General features: G+C 38.5%; 1 protein-coding gene across 2 annotated transcripts; it reads left to right on the forward strand.

The window, feature by feature from the left end:
* Positions 1–4,468: 4,468 nt before the first annotated feature.
* MAT2B (methionine adenosyltransferase 2 non-catalytic beta subunit) lies at positions 4,469–21,377 on the forward strand. Of its 2 annotated transcripts, none has more exons than XM_061151901.1 (7): positions 4,469–4,742; positions 12,409–12,603; positions 15,210–15,324; positions 15,514–15,666; positions 18,453–18,646; positions 19,619–19,732; positions 20,239–21,377. In XM_061151901.1, the coding sequence occupies exons 1-7, from the start codon at positions 4,713–4,715 to the stop codon at positions 20,407–20,409; spliced, it is 972 nt and encodes a 323-aa protein (XP_061007884.1). In that variant the 5' UTR covers positions 4,469–4,712; the 3' UTR covers positions 20,410–21,377. The 2 variants fall into 2 exon arrangements, with proteins under 2 accessions (XP_061007884.1, XP_061007883.1); XM_061151900.1 differs by lacking the exon at positions 4,469–4,742 and adding an exon at positions 7,192–7,370.
* The last annotated feature ends 492 nt before the right edge of the window (positions 21,378–21,869 follow it).

Below are 21,869 nucleotides of genomic sequence, written 5' to 3' on the forward strand. Positions count from 1 at the left end.
TTTTAGACCTTTTAGGATCCAGCTGTGGTATGATTGGATTGCATTCCCTGGGAGTACCAGGCTAGGGTGTACTGAAGGTGTGGATAAGATCTCTTTAGAAGGAATGGCCTATACTTGGGCCTGTTCCTTAAGCCTCTAAGCTTTTGCCTCAAGGTTTTTACCAAGGTTTTACCAAGCTTTGGCCTCCCAGGGAACTTGCAGGACTGTATCTGTGAGTGCCGAGGACTATGGGTAAAAATCCAAGTGCTGAGAAGCTTGGGCCATATCTCCTCCACTCAGGCCTTGTATCTCTGTAGTAGTCCTTGGGGCTTCCCTGGTGGCTTAGAGGGTAAAGCTTCTGCCTGCAATGCCGGAGACCTGGGTTTGATCCCTGAGTCGGGAAGATCCCCTGGAGAAAGAAATGGCAACCCACTCCAGTACTCTCACCTGGAAAATCCCATGGACGGAGGAGCCTGCGAGGCTGCAGTCCATGGGGTTGCAGAGTCAGACACGACTGAGCGACTTCACTTAACCTTTAATAGCCCTTAACCTTGAATAATGTGGAAGCTGTCTGTGTTCCACACTACTGACAAGAGAGGATTGCCGTACTTCTCTAGCAGTCCAGAGATTAAAAATCTGCCTGCCAGTGCGGGGAACATGGGTTCCACACCTTGGTCTGGGAAGATTCCACATGACATGGGGCGACTGGGCCCGTGGGCCACAACTACTGAAGCCCGAGTTCCCTGGAGCTCATGGTCCGCAACAAGAAAAGTCCCCAGGTTCTTTAGTTTCCTGCACAGGCAGGCAGGTTCTTTACCACAAGCGCCACCTGAGAAGCCTCTACCTTTCCCTAAGGCAAGATAATTTTCTTCACCATAGATTAGTTTTATCTATTTTAGAATTTCATATAAATGAAATTGTACTATTTTGTGTCTAGTTTCTTTCATTTAGTATAATGATTTTGATTCCTTAATAAAAATTCACTTAACAATCAAGGGAAAAAGGGGAATTTTATTTGAGCCAAACTGAGGGTTATAACCTGGAAAACAGATTCTCATAAAGCTTTGAGAACTCTGTCCTGCCAGTCAGAGTTGAAAGCACAGCCATATACATTTTGAGACAAAGGTTCATACAACTGAACAACATACTGATGTTTACATAAAGTTCACCAAAGGTGCCTAGTCCAGGTTCGCACATACAAAGCAAATAATAAGTTACTAGACCCTTTACAGAACCAGGAAAGAACTGCATTGCTATTGACAGAGGACGGGGGAGAAAAGATTGATCTTTACAGTTATCAGATACTCCCATCTTTGGCGACCTCTGGTTAGTATGTAATACAGACACACACTGCACATTACGGTGAGGGGAGGAGGCCAAGTGGACACAGAATTTTATGTTTAATTTTTCTTGTTTTGCCTTAAAATATAAAATTTTATTTCATTGCATTCATATAGTTCATTTCTTTGAATAGTTGAGTAATATTCCACAGTATTATTCCACAGAGTAGTATTCCACAGTACTATAATTTGTTTAACCATTCATCACTGATGGATTTATGGGTTGTTTTAGGTTTTAGGTTGCTCTGCATTAAGGTGCTATGAATATTCTTTTTTTTTGGCTTATTTTGAATTTTAGGTTTTAGGTTATTTTGAATTAAGCTGCTATAAATATTCTTTTTTTGGCTGTGCAGCAAGGGATAGGGGATTTTAGTTCCCTGACCAGGGATGGAACCCATGCCCCCTGCAACGCGGGTGTGGAGTGCCAGCGGCTGGACCAGCAGGGAAGTCTTGAAGAATGCAGTCTTAACCATTGGATCACCAGGGAAGTTCTTGCTACGAATGTTCTTGTGCAAGACTTTATGAATATGGTGCTTTCATTTCTCTTGGGTAAGCACCTAGATGTAGAATTTTGGGTCATGGGGTAGGTGTTTATTTGACTTTATAGTAAACTGCCAGTTTTCTGAAGTGTTTGTGTAATGCTATATCCCACCAGGAATGAATGAACGTTCTAATTGCTCAAAATGCTTGTTAACCTATAATGTTAGGGAAATTAAAACAGAAGTAGTCTTGTTCAGGCTTCAGAAGTCAGGGAGCAGGCCTTCTGACCTTGCCTGGCTCTGGATTCCAGTTGGCCTGCAAGCGCACCAATTGTTACCAGCTAATCTAGGAGCACTTTAGATAAGAAAGGGGGTGGGTATAAAATTTCTTAAGCCCCTGAGGGCTTGGCCAAATGCCCCTCCCCCCTCCCCCCCAAGAAGTCTTATGACTCACAAGGTGAAACAAATAGCATTGTAAAAGTTAAAAAAAAACCACAGAGCCGCATTGCATTTTTGCATATAAACTGATGATAGTTTGCAGCCTGGGATTATAAATGAGAGCTCCCAGAAGCTGCAATTTGAAGTCTCACCCGACACACCACCCAGGACCCTTTTCCCAACTGGGACTCCAGATTGCTGTTTTTTTTTTTTTTTTTGGAATTTTCTTTTTTTTTTTAAATTTATTATTTTTTTTTATTAGTTATTTGGGGACTTCCTGGCACTGTTCAAGTCTGGATATAGGTTGTCTTCCCAATTTGGTGATATGTAAGCTGTTACTTCTGTTGTTTCTATTTCTCTTCTTTTAATAACTATTTATTGAAATTATGTATATTGGATTGTATACTGACTGTATTATAGCTGAATACTGTGCTTCCCTGGTGGCCTAGAAGGTAAAGATTCTGCTTGCAATGAAGGAGACCCAGGTTCGATCCCTGGGTTGGGATGATCCCCTGGGAGAAAGGAATGGCTACCAATTGCAGTATTCTTGCCTGGAAAATTCCATGGCCAGAGAAGCCTGGTGGGCTACAGTCCAAAGAGTCAGATATGACTAAGCGCTTCTTTCACTTCTCACTGAAATTAAGTCAGATAATCTATTAAATATTAAGATTGTTTATTGTATGTGTAATGAGTGGTTTATTAGTGAATCCTTGGAACCTAAAACGAAAGTAAAATCTTCTGCAAAACAAATGTTAACTTTATAAAGCATCTGTTCAAAGCTTATGTCCATTTCAAAAATGATTTTTAAAAAACTTTGAGTTGGAGTTTAAGTATTCTGAATGTAAGTCCTTTAAGATAGATGTATCAAGATCATTTCCCCCAGTCTGTGTTTTACTTATTTTCTTAATATTGTCTTCTGATTAACAGAAGTTTTAAATTTTTATGAACTTTCAGTTCAGTTCAGTCGCTCAGTCGTGTCTGACTCTTTGCGACCCCATGAACTGCAGCACGCCAGGCCTCCCTGTCCATCACCGACTCTCGGAGCCTACCCAAACTCATGTCCATTGAGTCGGTGATGCCATCCAACCATCTTATCCTCTGTCGTCCCCTTCTCCTCCAGCCCTCAATCTTTCCCAGCATGAGGGTCTTTTCAAATGAGTCAGCTCTTTGCATCAGGTGGCCGAAGTATTGGATGAACTTTAATTCATCAATTTTTTAAAACTGTATGTTCTTCATCACTTACAGACCCTCTACATGCCTCATACAGTTTACCAGGTGCTTTATAGGAGTAGGTTATAAAAAGTCACCTTTTTCTAAAGCTCTACATGAATGGCAACTTTTTAAAAAACCTTTATTGAATTTGTTACAATATTGCTTCTGGTTTTTATGTTTTGGTCTTTTGACCCTGAGGCATGTAGGATCTTAGCTACATGCTAAGGCTGGATGGCATCACCGACTGGATGGACATGAGTTTGAGTAAACTCCCAGAGTTGGTGATGGACAGGGAGGCCTGGCGCGCTGCGATTCATGGGGTCTCAAAGAGCCGGACACGACTGAGTGACTGAACTGAACTGAACTGAAGGTGTAGCTAAGAACTCTCAACCCCTCCATTGGAATTCGGAAGTCTTAACCGCTGGAACACCCAGGAAGTATCTGAATGGCAATTTTTTTGTTGGTTGTTAAATTGTTACAAAGCCTTAATCCAGAATGGTGGTTCAAAATTTAGCTGAGTATATTCAATACCCTTTAAACTTTAAAAATAGGATTGCTAGGCTTCACTTGATTTTGTTTCATATATTGTATGGTGCTGGTAAGTCTGGGAATCACGGGAAATAGAAGTCCTTAAAGTTCAGCCAAATTTAAAGCTACTCCACCCACCATTTCCTCAAACAGGACAGGACATGTTAATGGAAATAACCTGTTGGTTTTTAACATCTGCGTATTGTTACCACCAGTGCCTTTTACCGGTCTTTTGAAATCATTAATTAGAAAGCACTGGAGAACTTTACCGAACGGATTCTGTTGTAATCAGACATAACTCAATAAATTATTTCAGAATAGGAATCAATTGCATGGCCTGCGTGCTTTCCAACTGCTGGCTCTTGCTTTTCTTTCGCAAGAGAAAATTGCAACAAGTCTCCACAGGAGGCTTTTTGTGGTTGTATCTATATTTCTTTCTAAGTTGGTTCTCCTAATGGTTTTGATAATGGACCTTATTTGGCTGGCAGTACAACATGAAACTTCTCATTGGGTATTTTCAAGACTGTCACGGGGAATCAGCTGCCAGTTTACTGCAATGTGGAATGCTGCACGAGATTCTGGGATCCGACTCAAAATGCTAATTTCAAAGGTCGAGTGAAGCTGTGGCTCACGTTTTCCTGTGCCTGCGCTCTCTGCAGGCAGAACAAAGACCCGGCCCGAGGAGGCAAAGGCTGAAACCCATCTCAAATCTTTTTCCTCAGATAATTGTGGAATCATGCCTGAAATGCCGGAGAACATGGAACAGGTAAGAGTGAGCTATTCAAGAAAAGCAGTCTGGAGTTTTATAGAGTTTCTTTACAAGAATCCCAGTGAACGTCTGGGAATGTAAAAGCTGAAAAGGGTGTGTGTTTTTTTTTTTTAAGTGTATTTCATTTCTTTAAGATTTATAACTTTGGGACTTGGAATAATTAAACAGCTTTAATTACTGACCCTGTATGGAGAGCTCAGCTAAGTCTCAATTGAAAAAAATAGCCCAAAACAGCAGTTTCACTTAACCAGATTAAAATGCATTCATGTAGATGAAGGTTCTATAGAAATAATGCTTTTATCTATAGTTGGGTGCTCCAGGCTTTCTTTGTCTTGGCAAGAAATGAACCTGCTAACCTAACTTTTATCTCTAGATTGCTCTATTTAAATTTATAGACTTAGCCACCACAGGAACTTGGATATTGTCTGTATAACAATGGCGTTTTTATTCATGTAGAAACTTCCATTTTTAAGAAGGATGATTAAAACCCATGTACGAAGATGTGCCCCTAGACCCATACCCAAGTTTTATCTGGCAAATATTAAACTAGATCCTCAAATGTAGGCAAGTAAACTTTTTGTTCCTCACTCCAGGTAAGGCTGCTCTGAGAATCAAAATGCTAATTGTATATGCAAGTCCTTAAATCGTCTTCAAGTAGGACAGAATTTTTTTTTTTTCTGTAAAGATTAGATTGCATTACCGCTTCAACTAGAAACTTCACAAAAATTTCTTTTAAAAAACGATCAAGAGGATCTTGAATCTGCTTCCCCAACACCCACACCATTTCTTTGTTGTTTGCAAATTATGCATGGTTTCCCGTAGGAGGGTTTCTCTCAAGGACTCTAAATAATGCTAAATTGATTAACAGCCTGGAGTAAAACTAAAATAGAAAAGTGTGAAGCTTCAGTCTCTCTTGTTGCAGTTCCAAAGAAACTTTATTCTTACAGTAACTAGGAAATGAGTTCTTGTTGGGGGTTGGGTAGGAAAGAAAGTCACCGGACTCAGACGTGGAAAAATTTTTCTTAAAGGCTGCTTAGTGTTGAGCTCTAAGGTTAAACCAAAAAAGGTTTATGAAAATATGTTTTAGAAAGACCCAAGCAGTAATCACGTTTGTGGGCGACTTTTAAAGGCTTTGGTATCCTGCGTGTCTGGACAAGAACAGTACAGATTTACGTTAAAATTTGGCAAAACCTATGCGATCCATACTCGGGTTTTTTGCGAATAAATTTCACACGCAACTTTTCGGGTTTGAACTGGAAATGAGTTGCAGTTGCCTACTAGGGCCGCTTCTGATCTGTGACTTGAAAAAAGCGTTAACCCAGGTGGTGGAAGGTTCAGCAAGACTCTCTTCTCCTAGTTCCTTTACTTTTCTTGGTAGTGGAGGTTCGCCTAGCGTAGCTTGACGCTGCAACCTGTAAGGCAGTGCTTCTCAAAGGCTGATCTTGACTCGGGTTAAAGTTCACTAGAATGTAGAGTCCCAGTTATTGTTGTTTAGTCGCAAAGTTGTGTCTGACTGCGACCCCATGGACTGTACCCCGCCAGGCTCCTACAATAACTCATTCAGCAATTACTGATAAAAGTCCGAAAATCCTTGTTTTGAAGGGGCAGCCAAATAATTCGTCCCCCAGCCCCCTACGGGTTTTTATTTTTAACTAGTTAAGAAGAGTGTGACACGTTCGGAATTTCGTGCGTACTACTTTCTGGCATGCCAGAAAGACAAATGGGTTCTTTAAGTGTTAATGACGCAGATATCAACACTTTTGTTTTTATTCCAGTCTCTCTCTCAAGCTCTCAAGAAAAACTTTTAATGCTCAATAGATAGAGAAGCGTTGTGCAGTCTGCTCTTCCGCTTCACCCCTCCCACCAAGACTTGAAAGTGTTTCATCCCGCTTTATGAGTTTCCCTTGTAGCTCAGTTGGTAAAGAATCCTCCCACAATGCAGGAGACCCAGGTTCGATTCCTGGGTTGGGAAGATTCCCCTGGGGAAGAAAAAGGCAAGCCACTCCAGTATTCTTGCCTGGAGAACCCCATGGACGGTAGACTGCCAGGCTCCTCTGTCCATGGAATCGCAAGAGTCGGATACGACTTAGCGACTACACCACCACCACCTCCATCCCGCTTTAGGTATCATGTGCTCAGTTGATTCTTAGACACCGCACACAGTCTGGGCGATCCAATTCACTCCTTACCTAGTCGAGAAGGAAGAACACACGAAATATTCTTGACCCCCGCCCCCCGTGTCCCCCTCCGGCCCCAAAACAAAACTCGTATTCCCAGTTTAAGACCAGGGCCTTTGTTTCGTATATCCCTTTAAGAGTTGGCGCGTGGGCTGGGAGCGTCCCGAGCGCGCCCGCCCCCTTTCAGGGGCGTCGGCGGAGCGTGGCCAATCAGGAGGCGCGGTCTTGGCGGCGGAAGCCGGAAGCGGTGAAAGGGGGCTGGCCCGAACCTAGGGTAGGCGGGCCCGGGGGGGTTTGGAGCTGCGGCCCGCCGCGATCTCGGGCTGAAGGAAGTGGCGGTCGCTGCGGCGGCGGCGGCGGCGACGACAGCGCAAAGACGGCGGGCATGGTGGGCCGGGAGAAAGAGCTCTCTATCCACTTTGTTCCCGGGGACTGCCGGTTGGTGGAGGTGAGGGAGTTGGCCCGGGTCTTGCGGGGTGGAGAGACGTCTCGTGGTAATTAACCGAGTGCGCAGAGCGGGAAGAGTCTGGTGGCGGGGGCTCGAGTGTTTTTCCAGACGCATCCTCCCAGAGTCGGAGGCCCCTGGAGACGAGGGCGGCGCCGCCGAGTTTGTTTACCTCGGTGCACACTCTTCTGTGTTTTGTTTATCAGCCCCTGCGACAGGAAGTGATTAGGTCGGGTTTCACTTTTCGAGCCTCCGGTCTCTCAGGAACGAAGAGGGGTTTTCTGAGCTGTCTTGACTTTTTCTAAATTTCGTTTTCATCCTTTGTTCGTCTTTTTTGATCTTAACTGTTCGTATCTCTGAGAAAAGAGGGGCCAGGTGGCTTTTCAGAAGTAGTAACAGGATTGGAGGTAAGTTTATACATGGCACTGTTGTGCACTCTATATGCATTATTTTAGTCCTCATAATTATACTGGTTTTGTTCCATTTTACAGATATTTGAGAATAAGAGAGCAGGTCTTTGGTCCAACTTCATTCAGTAAGATTGCAGATTCAAATACAATCTCTTTGACTGTCTCAGGCTTTGAACCACTGCAGAGATTGCATAAACCTTCTTCATAAATTCCGATCTCTATTTCATTCCAGGCCCCTCAGTATTCCCATCAGTCCATAGGATATATATCTAGTACTGGGGATAAGAAGAATGTTCATGCCAAGATCAGTATATCTTAAGGATATAAGAGAAGGTGTAAGTGATGGCTATTTTTGAGAATGCAAAATTTTTACGCCTTCAAAATACAGCATATTTAGTGTTTTCAAGTCATTTTGGGGTTTGGGGAGTAAAGTTAGGATGGATGAGCTGTTTGATCCTCTGTTTTGCTCCTGTGTACCCCACACAATGCTGAGTCCCTAAAGTTGTGTATTGCTTATGTATGTGTATATGTGCACTGTGTATGCATGTGTGTGTGTATAAAGCTTAATCAGTTTTAACAGTGAGTTCAGTAGACAAATGAAAATGCGTTTTCCTTCGTTCAAATTGCACAACCAAAAGCTTGACACGTATTTGCTTCTCTCAGAACCTGTAGAGTTAAAACTCCCTAGTGGAACTGTCTTATAGTTTATGTTAGAGAAATAAACTGTGGTGGTTCCTGTTCGTATTACTGGCCATGGGGTACAATAGGGTGACAGTGGAAGTTTAGACCAGTGTCACCTAGGTATTTTAAAAAGTTTCTCAAAGTCCAGGAGTGTCTACTCAAAGATCTATCTCTAGGGGAATGTTGTGAGAATCAAATAAATCAATGTGAAACGTTGCCAAATTGAAGAGGTTCTGAAAATCGCGAAGTATAGTTATATTTACCACTAAAACTTAAGATCCTACTTTAATATTTGTGATATTTCACTCTTGACTTTCTCTAGAACATTTTTAGTAGACGTTAATCCAAGTGTGCTAAAGTAGAAACCACTGTCCCAGAGTACTGTTTTGGACCATTTTGGAAGAGCCTTTTATTGTCCTGTACCTTAGAATTTCTTATTATTTGATTTGATGGCATAATAAGAGCGATGACTCTTCATTTATTAGTACTTACTTTTTCAAACATTTTGTGTGTGTGTGTATAAATCTGGTCACCTGGTGTTACTGAATTCTGTAAATTGTGAGTTGATAGGAGAAGAGGTAGATGCAAATTAAAGTCATGTTTAATATACTTGACTCATAAGAATAAAAATTGAGAAATAGAGTTTTCAGGAAGACAGAATATCTTCAGGTTTTAATTATGCTTTGGTTTAACTATGCAGCTTTTTGTTCCTCCATTTAGAGTTCCTTGAGGTGTTTGGACATTCCTGTGTTTGGCAGAAGTAAAGTAATTTATAGAGTAATGAGCCGAAATTATTTTTAGAGGACTATTTCTCTGGTTTTAAAAGAATCAAACTGCTTTAAGATGCTTCAGGTGGAGTTCTGTTTATAGAGACTCAAAAATAGAGACATTTTTGTTTGACTTCTATTAATTTCAGAGTGATGTGTATTTTATTTGCCAACCACCAAAAAACTCGCAATCCGAATGAAAGCTTATTGTTTTGGCTTCTATACTGTGACAGAACATGCTTATTGATTCTCTAAAGAGAACTGTATGAAAAGAAGAAAAGTTAGTTTAAACAAACTTCTTTCAGTGTATTCAGGTATCTTCTGTGGGAAGGGTAATATGGAAAATGTTAGAATTGTAGGATTGTAAAGCTATAAGAGCCTTAATCATCTGTCCAAATCCATCCTTTTACCAGCGACTTACATTAGTAGAGTCGAGTAACTTCTTAATGCCACAGTTTGTGGCAGAGAAGATAAAATTTAGTCATCAAGAAACCAAGGATTAAGTTCAAAGGATTGAGACAAAATTCAGCATGCATTTGACTAGACGATAGATTCCGACCTTTTTCCTTTTACTGTGGGCAAAACCTGTAACATCTTTAGATTTAAGGTTCCTCGCTTTGGAAAACTCTCACATGAGAGTTTTCAAGAAGAGGATTGTACAGAATCTCTTGTTTCAGAAAATGCTTGTACTTCAGATCTCTGCTCTTTTGATATAGAAAATTATTGCACACTGACATCTGACCACTAGGTAACATGGGCTGTTTTCTTCCAGGGAGCTTACAGATCATCCCAGGCTGTACAAAGTTTGTATTTTCTCCACGCAACCACCCATACTTTTTTAAAGTGAAGAACATTATATGCCTTAAAGACCCCCGCTGCGTTTGTAACTTAATACTATATTTCATCAAATCTCAGATGCTCTCAATTATAAGATTATCTGGACTCTTATTTTAAGATGCACTGAAAAGCCAAAAAGACTGCCAAACCATAACACATTTGTAAGATGCATCTTTATTTCCTTCATTTAACAGATGATAAAGGAAGAAAAAATGTGCCTCACTCACCAGTGAAGTACACAGAGATCTTATTTTACTGTTCAGTAATTTTGTGGTTCCTACAAGCATGGTGTTTGGTCTTTGACTTCTTTTTCTAGTTTTCCTTTTTAAGGGGAAAAGGGTAACGAGGTTGTTGCTTCTGGAAGGGTAGATGGCAGTTTTTTTTAATTTGAGTCAGAGCTATCTTTAGGAAGTTCTTGGATGTTCCTGGAATTCTCAAGTTCAGTTTCCAAATCACCAGCATCAGCACCACCTGGAAACTTGTTAGAAATGCCAATTATCAGGCCTAGTTCCAAATCTCCTGGATCTGAAAGCCTTCCAGTTGATTCCTGTCCTAGGCGAATAAAACCTGTGAACCACTGATCCAAGAACCACTGTCTATCCCTTTCCTTCTTTAGCGTGATGTGAGAAACTCAGAGGAAACCAACTCATAGGCCTTTTATAGTATTTTCCCAGGGATCTTTATGGTATTTATCCTGTGCAAATTGTTTTCTGATTGTATCTCTACTAGACCTGGCCTGTTTTAACCTCTTTAGCAATTGCAGTCATTGCAGGGCTGTTTTCTTGCCAAAAATTCAAAGAAAATATTTTGCTGGCTGAAATCTTTGTTTGCATAGATTGTTTGACTTAGAGCCAAGTTTTGCAAGGGAGAGCCTAGATGAATTTTTCTTCAGCTTCTAAAACATCTTGAAGTGGGGTGAATTAAGGAAGAAATATCTTTAAAAACTTACCTTTATTCTGTTTCTGTCAGCCCTTTCATTTCTGGTTTTTCCTTTGATAGACATACTTGATTTAGGTGGCCTTTTTTTTTTTTTTTTTTTCTTAGTCTGTTCAATTAGCTGCCTTAACGGCTAGGGAAAAAAGATCTTTGGTTATTGTGTGTATATATTTAAGGTTTTTGACAGCTCAGAATTAGGTGACTAAACCAATATTTCACATTTAAAAGGCTCCAAGTTGATAGACTAGTAAAAATTGTTTTTTGTTTTGAATAGTGTTTTCTTTTTGTTTTGAATAGTGTTTTCTTAATTCAAATATCTGTGAGGATATTTGGTGTTAACCTATCTTGGAAAGAAGGGAAATTTCTTTTTTTTTAATTATTATTATTTTTTTTTTTTGTCATACATTGATATGAATCAGCCATAGATTTACACGTATTCCCTATCCCGATCCCCCCTCCCACCTCCCTCTCCACCCGATTCCTCTGGGTCTTCCCAGTGCACCAGGCCCGAGCACTTGTCTGATGCATCCCACCTGGGCTGGTGATCTGTTTCACCATAGATAGTATACATGCTGTTCTTTTGAAATATCCCACCCTCACATTCTAAAAGGGAAATTTCTATGTAGAGATAATTGGAATTGTTTCCTAAATAGTAGTTCTTTTTTAAATTTCAGTGTGTGAGGAATTTTTCCTTTTTCACAATAGTGACATAGATCAGTTTAAAATATTTATTTTTTTCTTATCCTCTACTTATGTTTTATTAGTTTTAACTGGTCTAAATAGGTAAATTTAGAGTCAATGTAGGAATATTTACCAATTTAGTTAAACTTAGAATGTTAGTTCTATAAGGACCAAATTTATTTTTCTTTCACATAAATTTCTATGAAATATGAAATTCTCTAATTTGGACATATCACAGTATGATAAAGTCAATGAGGTTTAAAAGGAAACTTGAGATTAAAAATTGAAGAGCAAAACTGTCGGTTTGGAAACATGTTGGCAGAATATAACCCTAATATTTGATCAGGGCGGAAATAAGTAAGCTTTAAACTGCATTTTTATAAATGGAAGAACATAAAGTTGATGTTTATTACTACTTTGGACATCATTGATCCTAAAAATAAGTTTTTCCATTATTGCTGTTAGGAAATCTAAATCCGTTTTACTAGGTGATTCGTTGCTGTATCATCTTAGGTTCTTTTTCTTGGGAAGGATTATTAAAACTTTCTCTTAAGTGACATACTTATTGATGCAGTTTGATTGATCTTTGTTCTAACTTAAGACTTATACATATGGGACATGAAGCAGATAACTCAGACTTGAAATGTTTAGTGAATGAAGATGGTGGCTAATTTTGTTGAAAGGCTATTTTCAAATTAATTAATTCTTTTCTCGTCTTTCACATTTTAGGAGGAAGTTAACATCCCCAACAGGCGGGTTCTCATTACTGGTGCCACTGGGCTTCTTGGCAGAGCTGTGTACAAAGAATTTCAGCAGAATAATTGGCATGCCGTTGGCTGTGGTTTTAGAAGAGCAAGACCAAAATTTGAGCAGGTCAATCTCTTGGATTCTAATGCAGTTCATCACATCATTTATGATTTTCAGGTATGGTTTATTTTAACGCATAAGTCAACTATTAAAGGGCTTCCCTGGTAGCTCAGCTGGTAAGCAAGAAACTATTAAGAATTGTCTCAGTTCAGTCACTCAGTCATGTCTGACGCTTTGCGACCCCATGGACTGCCACGTGCAAGGCTTCCTGTCCATCAGCAACTCCCAGAGCCTACTCAGACTCATGTCCATTGAGTTGGTGATGCCATCCAACCATCTCATCCTCTGTCGTCCCCTTCTCCTCCTGCCGTCAGTCTTTCCCAGCATCAGGGTCTTTTCCAATGAGTCAGCTCTTTGCATCAGGTGGCCAGAGTATTGGAGTTGCAGCTTCAGCATCAGTCATTCCAATGAACATTCAGGACTATTTCCTTTAGGATGGACTGGTTTAATCTTGCAGTCCAAGGGACTCTCAAGAGTCTTCTCTAACACCACAGTTCAAAAGCATCAATTCTTCGGTGCTCAGCTTTCTTTATAGTCCAACTCTCACATCCATACGTGACTCCTGGAAAAAGCATAGCTTTGACTAGACGGACCTTTGTTGGCAAAGCAGTATCTGTGCTTTTCAGTATGCTGTCTAGGTTGTTCATAGTGTTTCTTCCAAGGAACAAGCGTCTTTTAATTTCATGGCTGCAGTCACCATCTGCAGTGATTCTGTCTGGGTGATATAAAAACTGTTGTTCTCAAGGAAGTTATAGTACTTAAGCTTTTAACCTATTAAGCAACAATAGTATACAGGGCACATTTTTTTTTTTTTTGAGGGGATAGAAAAGTGTGTCATCCTTAAAAAAATAGGTTGAGATATAGATTAACAAAAGGCAGAAAATGAAGTATTTTGTAAAAAGCTTCTGTTTGTGAATTACTCTTCTAAGAACCACTTTCTATGCAAATCCTTTTCTTGTTTTGAGGGTAAAAATATTTGCTTTTTTTTTCTTTTTGCTTTATTATTATTTTTTTAACTGGAGGATAATTGTTCATTTCTGCGGTAAAACTACACAAATCAGCCGTGTGTGTGTGTGTCTATCCCCTCCCTCTTGAGCCACCCACCCCATTTCTACTTGTTAAGGTTGTCACAGAGCGGTGCTCCCTATGTTATATAGCAGCTTCGCATTAGCTAGCTATTTTACACAAGGTGGTATATCTGTCATTGCTACTCTCTCGATTTTGTCCCATCCTCTCCTTCCGCTGCAAATCCTTTTGAAAATAGTATCTGTTAACCTTACGTCACTGCACAGTAGATGTTCTCATATCTGTTTTTGTTGTTTAGTTGCCGACTTAGTGACCCCCATTGCCTACAGCACATCTGAAAGACAGGTTTCCCTGTCCTTCACTCTCTCCCAGAATTGGCTCAAACTCATGTCCATTGAGTGGGTGATACTATCCAACCATCTCATTCTCTATTGCCCCCTTCTTCTCCTGCCTTCAATCTTTCCCAGGATCAGGGTCTTTTCCAGTGAGTCGGCTGTTTGCATTAGGTGGCCAGAATATTGGAGCTTCAGCTTCAGCATCAGTCCTATTACTGTATATTCAAGGTTGACTTCCTTTAGCATTGACTGGTTTGATCTCCTTGCAGTCCAAGGGACTCATTTCCATTTTAGAGATCACAGAGGCTCAGAGAGGTTAAACAACTCGTTGGCCATGGTCACAGAAAAGTTACAGAAAGAATTAGGTTCTGTTATAACTCTGAGTAAGAGGTGAAATCAGGAATTCAGGTTCTTTGTAAAAGTATGACCCAAAGAACATTGCATCAGAATCACTTGGCAAACTTGTTCTTATGTCTCACTCCCAGAGATTTTCATTCAGTAAGCCTATGGTAGAGCCTGGGACTGCACATTTTAAGAACCATCCCAGCTTATGCATATGTAAGTTTGACAGCAACTTTCAGGTCATGCTTCTTCAAGCAGTTTCTGAGAAGGAGGAAGTTTCATGTGTGGGTACATGAGCCCTTCTGATTACTGATCTTCCCAAATCATAACTCTGACTCAGCTCCTCTGGGAAGTAGATGCCCCGTCTCTACCAAGGACCTTCATGTCATACAGTATTGAAATGGTCTCTTTACATACCCATTTTTTCCATTAGATTGTGAAATCCTTGATCCTCACACACTGCTTAGCATATAGGTGGCATACTTAAATACTTAACTGGCAATATAGTTTTTATGGATGCTTAATTTTCTTTAAATGATGGATTTAAGAGATTAGAATTTATGAATTTAATTTGCAATTGCTATTCCTCTCCCTTTCCCACAGACTTAACTGTTTAGGTCATATGAATGACATAAATGATTGCCCTTTTCTCCTGCTCAGGTGAGGGGATGAAGCCTATTTTGATTTAGAAGCCTGGTTGTTGCCCCAGAGTTTTGTCTGATTTTGCCTGGGGACTGCTTGATTGCTCTTTCCTTCTCAGGGCCTACATATATTTTTAAGGAAGTTTGAACGTTGAAAAAGGGAAGTGTGACAAAACCACATTAAAAATTAGAATGATTCTTTAGTTGAAGGAATGTTTTAATAAACATTTTTCTATGAATTAATTTACTGTTGGAAGGCTATAGTTCTTCTGTTTTTATTCCTTTTTGGGCTAAAAACACATCAATGCTTAACTTCTAGCCTCATGTCATCGTACATTGTGCAGCAGAGAGAAGGCCAGATGTTGTAGAAAATCACCCAGATGTTGCTTCTCAACTTAACGTGAATGCTTCTGGGAATTTAGCAAAGGAAGCAGGTAATGACAACTTTATAAAATCTTCATAAAAATTAAATGATTGCTGTGTGTGCAAATATTAAACTTTTGTAGATGGCTTATAAGAAATTTGTTATACTTTTAATGAATAAGCTGTTAAAATTCCAGTAAAGCGTCAGGTTGTGTAGTAATTTAATAGATTGTTTTCTCTCTCTTTTTTTTTTTTTGTAGCTGCAATTGGAGCATTTCTAATCTACATTAGCTCTGATTATGTTTTTGATGGAACAAACCCACCTTATAGAGAGGAAGATATACCAAATCCCCTAAATCTATATGGCAAAACAAAATTAGAAGGAGAAAAGGCCGTCCTGGAGAACAATTTAGGTAAGACACATCTCTTTAGTTAGCTCCCTGACTCTTTTTGAGGATTCCTTTTTGTTTAAGATTTGTGTGTATGTGTGTCTGTATCTTAATTTTTAAAATATTTATTTAGTTATTTTTCTTTATTTGGCTGTGCCGGGTCTTAGTTATGATGTATGGTCTTAGTTGCTCTGTGGCCTGTGGGATCTTAGTTCTTGGACATGGGATTGAACCCACATCTCCTGAAGTGGAAGGCGGATTCTTAACCACTGGACCACCAGGGAAGTTCCTGTTTTTTTTTTTTTTTTTTTTTTTAAAGTAGTCAAGGAACATAAATCCATTGGAGAAAACTAGGGAATGTAGTTAACAAGAAAAACAAGAATTTTTGAAATCCTGAAGAATTTATGAATCCCTTCAGACCATTTCCAGTGTCAGTGTGTACATCAATACCATTATAGATAGAAAATAAATCAGGTTTTTGTAATCGTTCAAAAAAAAAAAAAAAGATCAGTATCATTTTTCTTAGATTGCAGTATTCTGTCATTTGTATGGTTTTTCTTTTTTCTTGTGTTTGTATATCCACAGTCATTTGTATGGTTTTTCTTTTTTCCTATGTGTTTGTGTATATATATACACACATTAATGTGTTAATTATTAAAAAAAACCTCCTTAAAAATTTTTTAAAAAAATCTAAAGCTGTAGAGTTCTCTTACAGTGCTTCCTCAGAGAAGCACTAAGTGTGGTTATGAAAGTATTTTTTGTGGATTTCTAAACATATGTGCATATTGTTTTATAACCTGATTTTTCTCCCCCCCACATACATGCATTTCATTTCTTATGGAGCCATCTCTAGGATATCTTTTTCATATCAGTGGCTGCATAATATCTGATTTAATAATCCTTTGCACTGAAACTACTGCCTTAGGCTGTACTACATCCTTGAGAATCATCCCCTACTAGTCATACCATATTAACACCTAGGGTTTTTTATTAGTACTAGTATTATAAATTATACTTTGGAAATTGTCTTTGAATATATATTAGTATACAGCTGACCCTTGTACTGCTCCGGGATTAGTGTTGCCAACCCCTGTGTAGTTGGAAATCCCTGTGTAACTTTAGACTCTCCAGAAACTTAATTGCTCACAGCCTACTCTTGACAGAGGGGCTTCCCTGGTGGCTCAGTGGTGAAGAGCCCTCCTGCCAAAACAGGAGATGCAGGATCGATCCCTGGGTCAGGAGGATCCCTGGGAGTAGGAACTGGCACCCCATTCCAGTATTCTTGCCTGGGAAATCCCGTGGATGGAGGAACCTGGTGGGCTACAGTCCATGGGGTCACAAAAAAGTCAGACACAACTTAGCAAACAGTTAAACTAAAACTAAACAGCAGCTCTTGTCCCAAGCCTTACTAAAACATAAAGAGTCAATTTACATATATTTTGTGTTATGTGTATTATATACTATTCCTAAAGTAATCTTGAGAGAAGAAAACATTAAGAAAATCATAAGAGAAATTACATATAGTATTGTGTCAACACTGTAAGTTTACCTCATTTGTTTACAAGATGAATTGTCAGTAACTACATTAGTGTTGTTTTATATGGTACAAAACACTATACGTGTCATGTATTACTAAGACTACACATCAAAAATGAAGATAATCTGAGAAGAAATTTATATTTATTTACAAATATGATTCAGGAATCAGTAAGGAAGAAGCCATAAATGGTAGCCAGTGTAACCAGTAACGATTGCTTCATGGTAGCCTCGCCTATACACTAGTGAATGAATCATTATAAAACTATTGGCATTGGTATTGCAGTCATTCATAATACAGCTAAATACTGTTAATTTTCTTTTTAAAAACCACTCACCTGTGATGATAGATTGATACAGAGTTTTTCTAGCTACAAGAGAGACAAGGCGTACTGTATGGTAATGTAACTCTTTAAAAACGAAGTTATAAAACATTAAGAAAGCACATGAACCTTATATTAAATATCACTCACCTTATGCCTATGTAAGGATAGGCTATCCACTTCAGTACATCTTATACATGATACTCTGCATGAAAAAAGTTGCATATAAATGGAACCACACTGTTCAAACCTGTGTTACTCAGAAGTCATCTGCCCAGCTCTTTAGTAAGTTAATTTAAAATAGTTTTCATTGAATTTCAATTATTGTAAATTATCTAGTCCTTTATAACTCCTCAGTATTGACCAACATAAAATACCTCATCATTCCTTAGTCAGTGATTTCAAGGACTATGTGGTGAACACTCATATACCCTTTATACAGATTTCACCAATTGTTAATATTTTGCCACATGTTTTACATGTACACTATTTTTTTCCTGAACTCATTGAATTTGAGCCCAAACTACTTCACCATGTATCTTCAACAAGGATGTTCTTCACATAATTACAATGCAGTTATTACACCTAGGAAATTTAGCATTAATGCAATACACAATCTGTGTAGGAATTTTGTCCCCAAAATGTCCTTTATTGCATTTTCTAAATCTAGGAATAATCAGGGACTAGGAAAAACTTGTTGAAATTGTCATGATCAGTTTTATTTTTAATGGCCACAATAATGAAAAAATTATATAATTATAAAAATACCCCACATGACAGAGACATTTAAAAATACTCCAGATCACATTTGTTTAAATAGGTGAGCTGTGTCATTCTGGTATATTTCACGTTTTCTGTGATAATGTATCTTAAATCCACACACTCTGATCTTACAGCAAGACTTAAGAACCAGTGAGCTTTGAAATGTTACCTGCTTTTATTACTCTCTAGGAGCTGCTGTTTTGAGAATTCCTGTTCTGTATGGAGAAGTTGAAAGGCTTGAGGAAAGTGCCGTGACTATTATGTTTGATAAAGTGCAGTTCAGCAACAAGTCCGCCAACATGGACCACTGGCAACAGCGGTTCCCCACGCACGTCAAAGACGTGGCCACCGTGTGCCGTCAGCTAGCAGAGAAGAGGATGCTGGTGAGAACCGAAGTGCTTTTTTCAAAATTTACAAGGACACTAAGCAAAAGTAGTTGGATATATACATGTAAATCCATGGCTGATTCATATCAATGTATGACAAAACCCACTGGAAAAAAAAAATAATAATAATAAAAAAAAAAGAAAAAAAAAAAAAGTAGTTGGATAGTAGCTGTATTTATGAATAATAAAAACTTATGCTGTTATATTTGATTTTATTTGTCAAATACTATAGACTCCATTTGTCATTCTCTTACTGCAAGATAAGTGAAAACTTGTATTTTTCTTTGCCTGATGTCTTGTAAGAAGCCTGTCTTAAGTAATGTCTATTTAAGATCTAGGTAGTGGCACAGAAGAACCTTAATCATTTCAGCCACTGTAAGAATAAGTTATAATTATTCTTTTAGATATTTGAACAATAGTTCATTTTAAGTATTTGAAAAAGTTAGAGCTAAATAGAATATCTACAGAAAGAAAACTTAGAGACTGAGTTATTTTAGAATATTTATAGTAACATGACTGGTTTTTTTAATGCATCAAAATTTATATATTTTTAAAAAATACATACCATGACAATATTTAAGGCTGTTATGATTAACTAACTCATCCTGAAAAATGGTTCTGTTAAGTTTTGGTGTTAGCTTCTTAGGATAATTGAAAATGCTAGTTGAATTGGTCTGTGTTTCATAAAAATCTGTGATCCTTTTAGGATTTCCACTAAATAAAATCAGAGCCACTAGCAATTTATTTAAAGAAAAAAATCCTTACAGCTAAATTCTAGAAACTGATTTTCCATTTTTAACTGGGGAGATTTATAGGAATTTGATTTTAGATATCTTGTGTAGAGCATTCCAGAAAGGTACAGTACGTCATATTTCTTGGACCTGTTTAAGTTAGTTGTCTCGTCACAGTTGCTGTTCCACTCCACTCAGAAAGTTTGAAACCAGTTTGAACTATTTGTGTCCTTGTCAGGATCCATCAATTAAGGGAACCTTTCACTGGTCCGGGAACGAACAGATGACTAAGTATGAAATGGCGTGTGCAATTGCAGATGCCTTCAACCTCCCCAGCAGCCACTTAAGACCGGTAAGTACATGGCATTTAGAACCTTACTTGGGAATTCCCCGGCAGCCCAGTGGTTGGGACTTGGCACTTTTACCGCTGAGGCCAATTCAATCCTCGATCAGGTACCTAAGATCCTTCAAGCTGTACTTGGCCGAAACAGACAGACAAACAGGTAGCCTTCTTACTTCTTGGAAGTCCAGGTCCATCACTGTTGTGTTCTATGGATAACATTTTTCTTGTTGTTTAAAAGTATTGGATAACTATTTTCCAGCACTAATCAAAGTGAACTTTGCTTATATGTTGGCAGTTTCTATTGTTAATTTTCTCTAAATTGCCGTGTAAAAAGGAGCCCATGTGTATTGGTGAAGTTTATAGAAAAAGTGTTTTCTTGATTGCGGCAGATGTTTTATTTATTTTTCTAGGAATCAAATCATATTTCTTGCACTGAGGGCAAAAGGAAATAGAGAATGTAAAACCTCATCATGGGACTTCTCATTTATTTTTGATTTTGTGTGTTTATTTTAAAGATAACTGACAGCCCTGTCGTAGGAGCACAACGTCCGAGAAATGCTCAGCTTGATTGCTCCAAATTGGAGACCTTGGGCATTGGCCAGCGAACACCATTCCGAATTGGAATCAAAGAGTCACTCTGGCCTTTCCTCATTGACAAGAGATGGAGACAGACGGTCTTTCATTAGTGTATGTGTGGTGGTGGGGGTGGTGGTGGTGGTTTTTTAAAACGAGAAGTCAAGAAGTCATGGCACTTTTTAAAGAAAAAAGGAAATAGTTTTGTATGAGTGCTCTTCAATTGTGATTCATGATCTTTCAGGTAAATGATGCTCTTGCACTAGTGAATTGTCTAGGGAAACTTAAGGGCAATAATGCCTTGTTTGAAGTAATGATTTTCTCATTTTGTTCTGCCTCAATTTGCTGTGTGAATATAGTAAATTATGATTTTCAAGTATTTGAGAGCCAGGATGAAACACGTCTGCTGTAGACTTTTTTTGGGGGAGGGGGAAGAAATGCATTGTTCATTCCTATAAATAACCTCTACATTTTCAGGACTTTTACAACTGTTTATCCTTTTATGTTTTAAATTGTGTTAAATAGGATACAAATCATTGGTGTTCATGTTTGCTTTGCTTGAGCTCAGATCAAAATGTTTGAAGAAAGAAACTTTATTTTTGCAACCTAAGTGCAGTTTTTATGCTTGAGACATTTCAACATGTTATGTATATTGGAACTCCTGCAGCTTGATACCTCCTGCTTCTGTAGCAGTGAACGGCGAATGTTTGAGAGAGAGACTGTGTGTATGTGTATGTATTTTTTAAATATATATGAAACTGTCCTTTTCACTCCATGTCACTAAGTGATATTTCATATGTGCGGTTATACTAATAGTAATGGGCCTTGTAAGTCTTGACCATTCATGAATAATAATAAATATGTACTGCTGGCATGGTAATGCTTAGTTTTCTCGTATTTACTTCTCTTTTTTGAAATGTAAGGACCAGATATCTAAACTGTTTTGTTGCTATAATTTTTAAAATTTCCTTATCATGTAAAATCACCTTCTTATCTGATGCAGAATATAGTTAATGTACATTAAAATACAAAGCACAGTAATAAAATGAGCCCTGGTGAATCTACCACGTGAAATCTAGAATGTTACAGACTCTGTATTTACTTGTACCCACTGATTTTTCTTAATGAAAAGTAAATAGCTGTACTCTTGTAATATATTTACAAAGAATGTTCCTTCTGATTAATGCAGGGTATTTGTGTTTTCTGTACCAAGTAATAGTCAGGTTACTCTGACCTCAACAGTATTTTTTGTCCTTAATAAGGAAGCAGAAAGAAAGAATAACAGGTGAGCCTTGGCTTCTTTTCAGAGTTAGTACAAACCCGGTGTTCAGATTTTCTGATTTCACTTGTGAAGTATTCTTTCCCTAGATTATAATCTTATTTCATTGGGCTAAAACTATTTCTAATTTACTTAGAATCTGGGGCTTAGAGGGGATCAGGTCTGGGTGATCTGGTTAAAGCCTCAGTTCCCAAACCATGTTATGTTTTATTAGGAACTAGGGAGAAGGCAGTGGCACCCCACTCCAGTACTCTTGCCTGGAAAATCCCATGGACGGAGGAGCCTGGTAGGCTA

Source organism: Dama dama, chromosome 9 (genome assembly GCF_033118175.1).
Source record: "Dama dama isolate Ldn47 chromosome 9, ASM3311817v1, whole genome shotgun sequence".
Taxonomy (NCBI): Eukaryota; Metazoa; Chordata; class Mammalia; order Artiodactyla; family Cervidae; genus Dama; species Dama dama.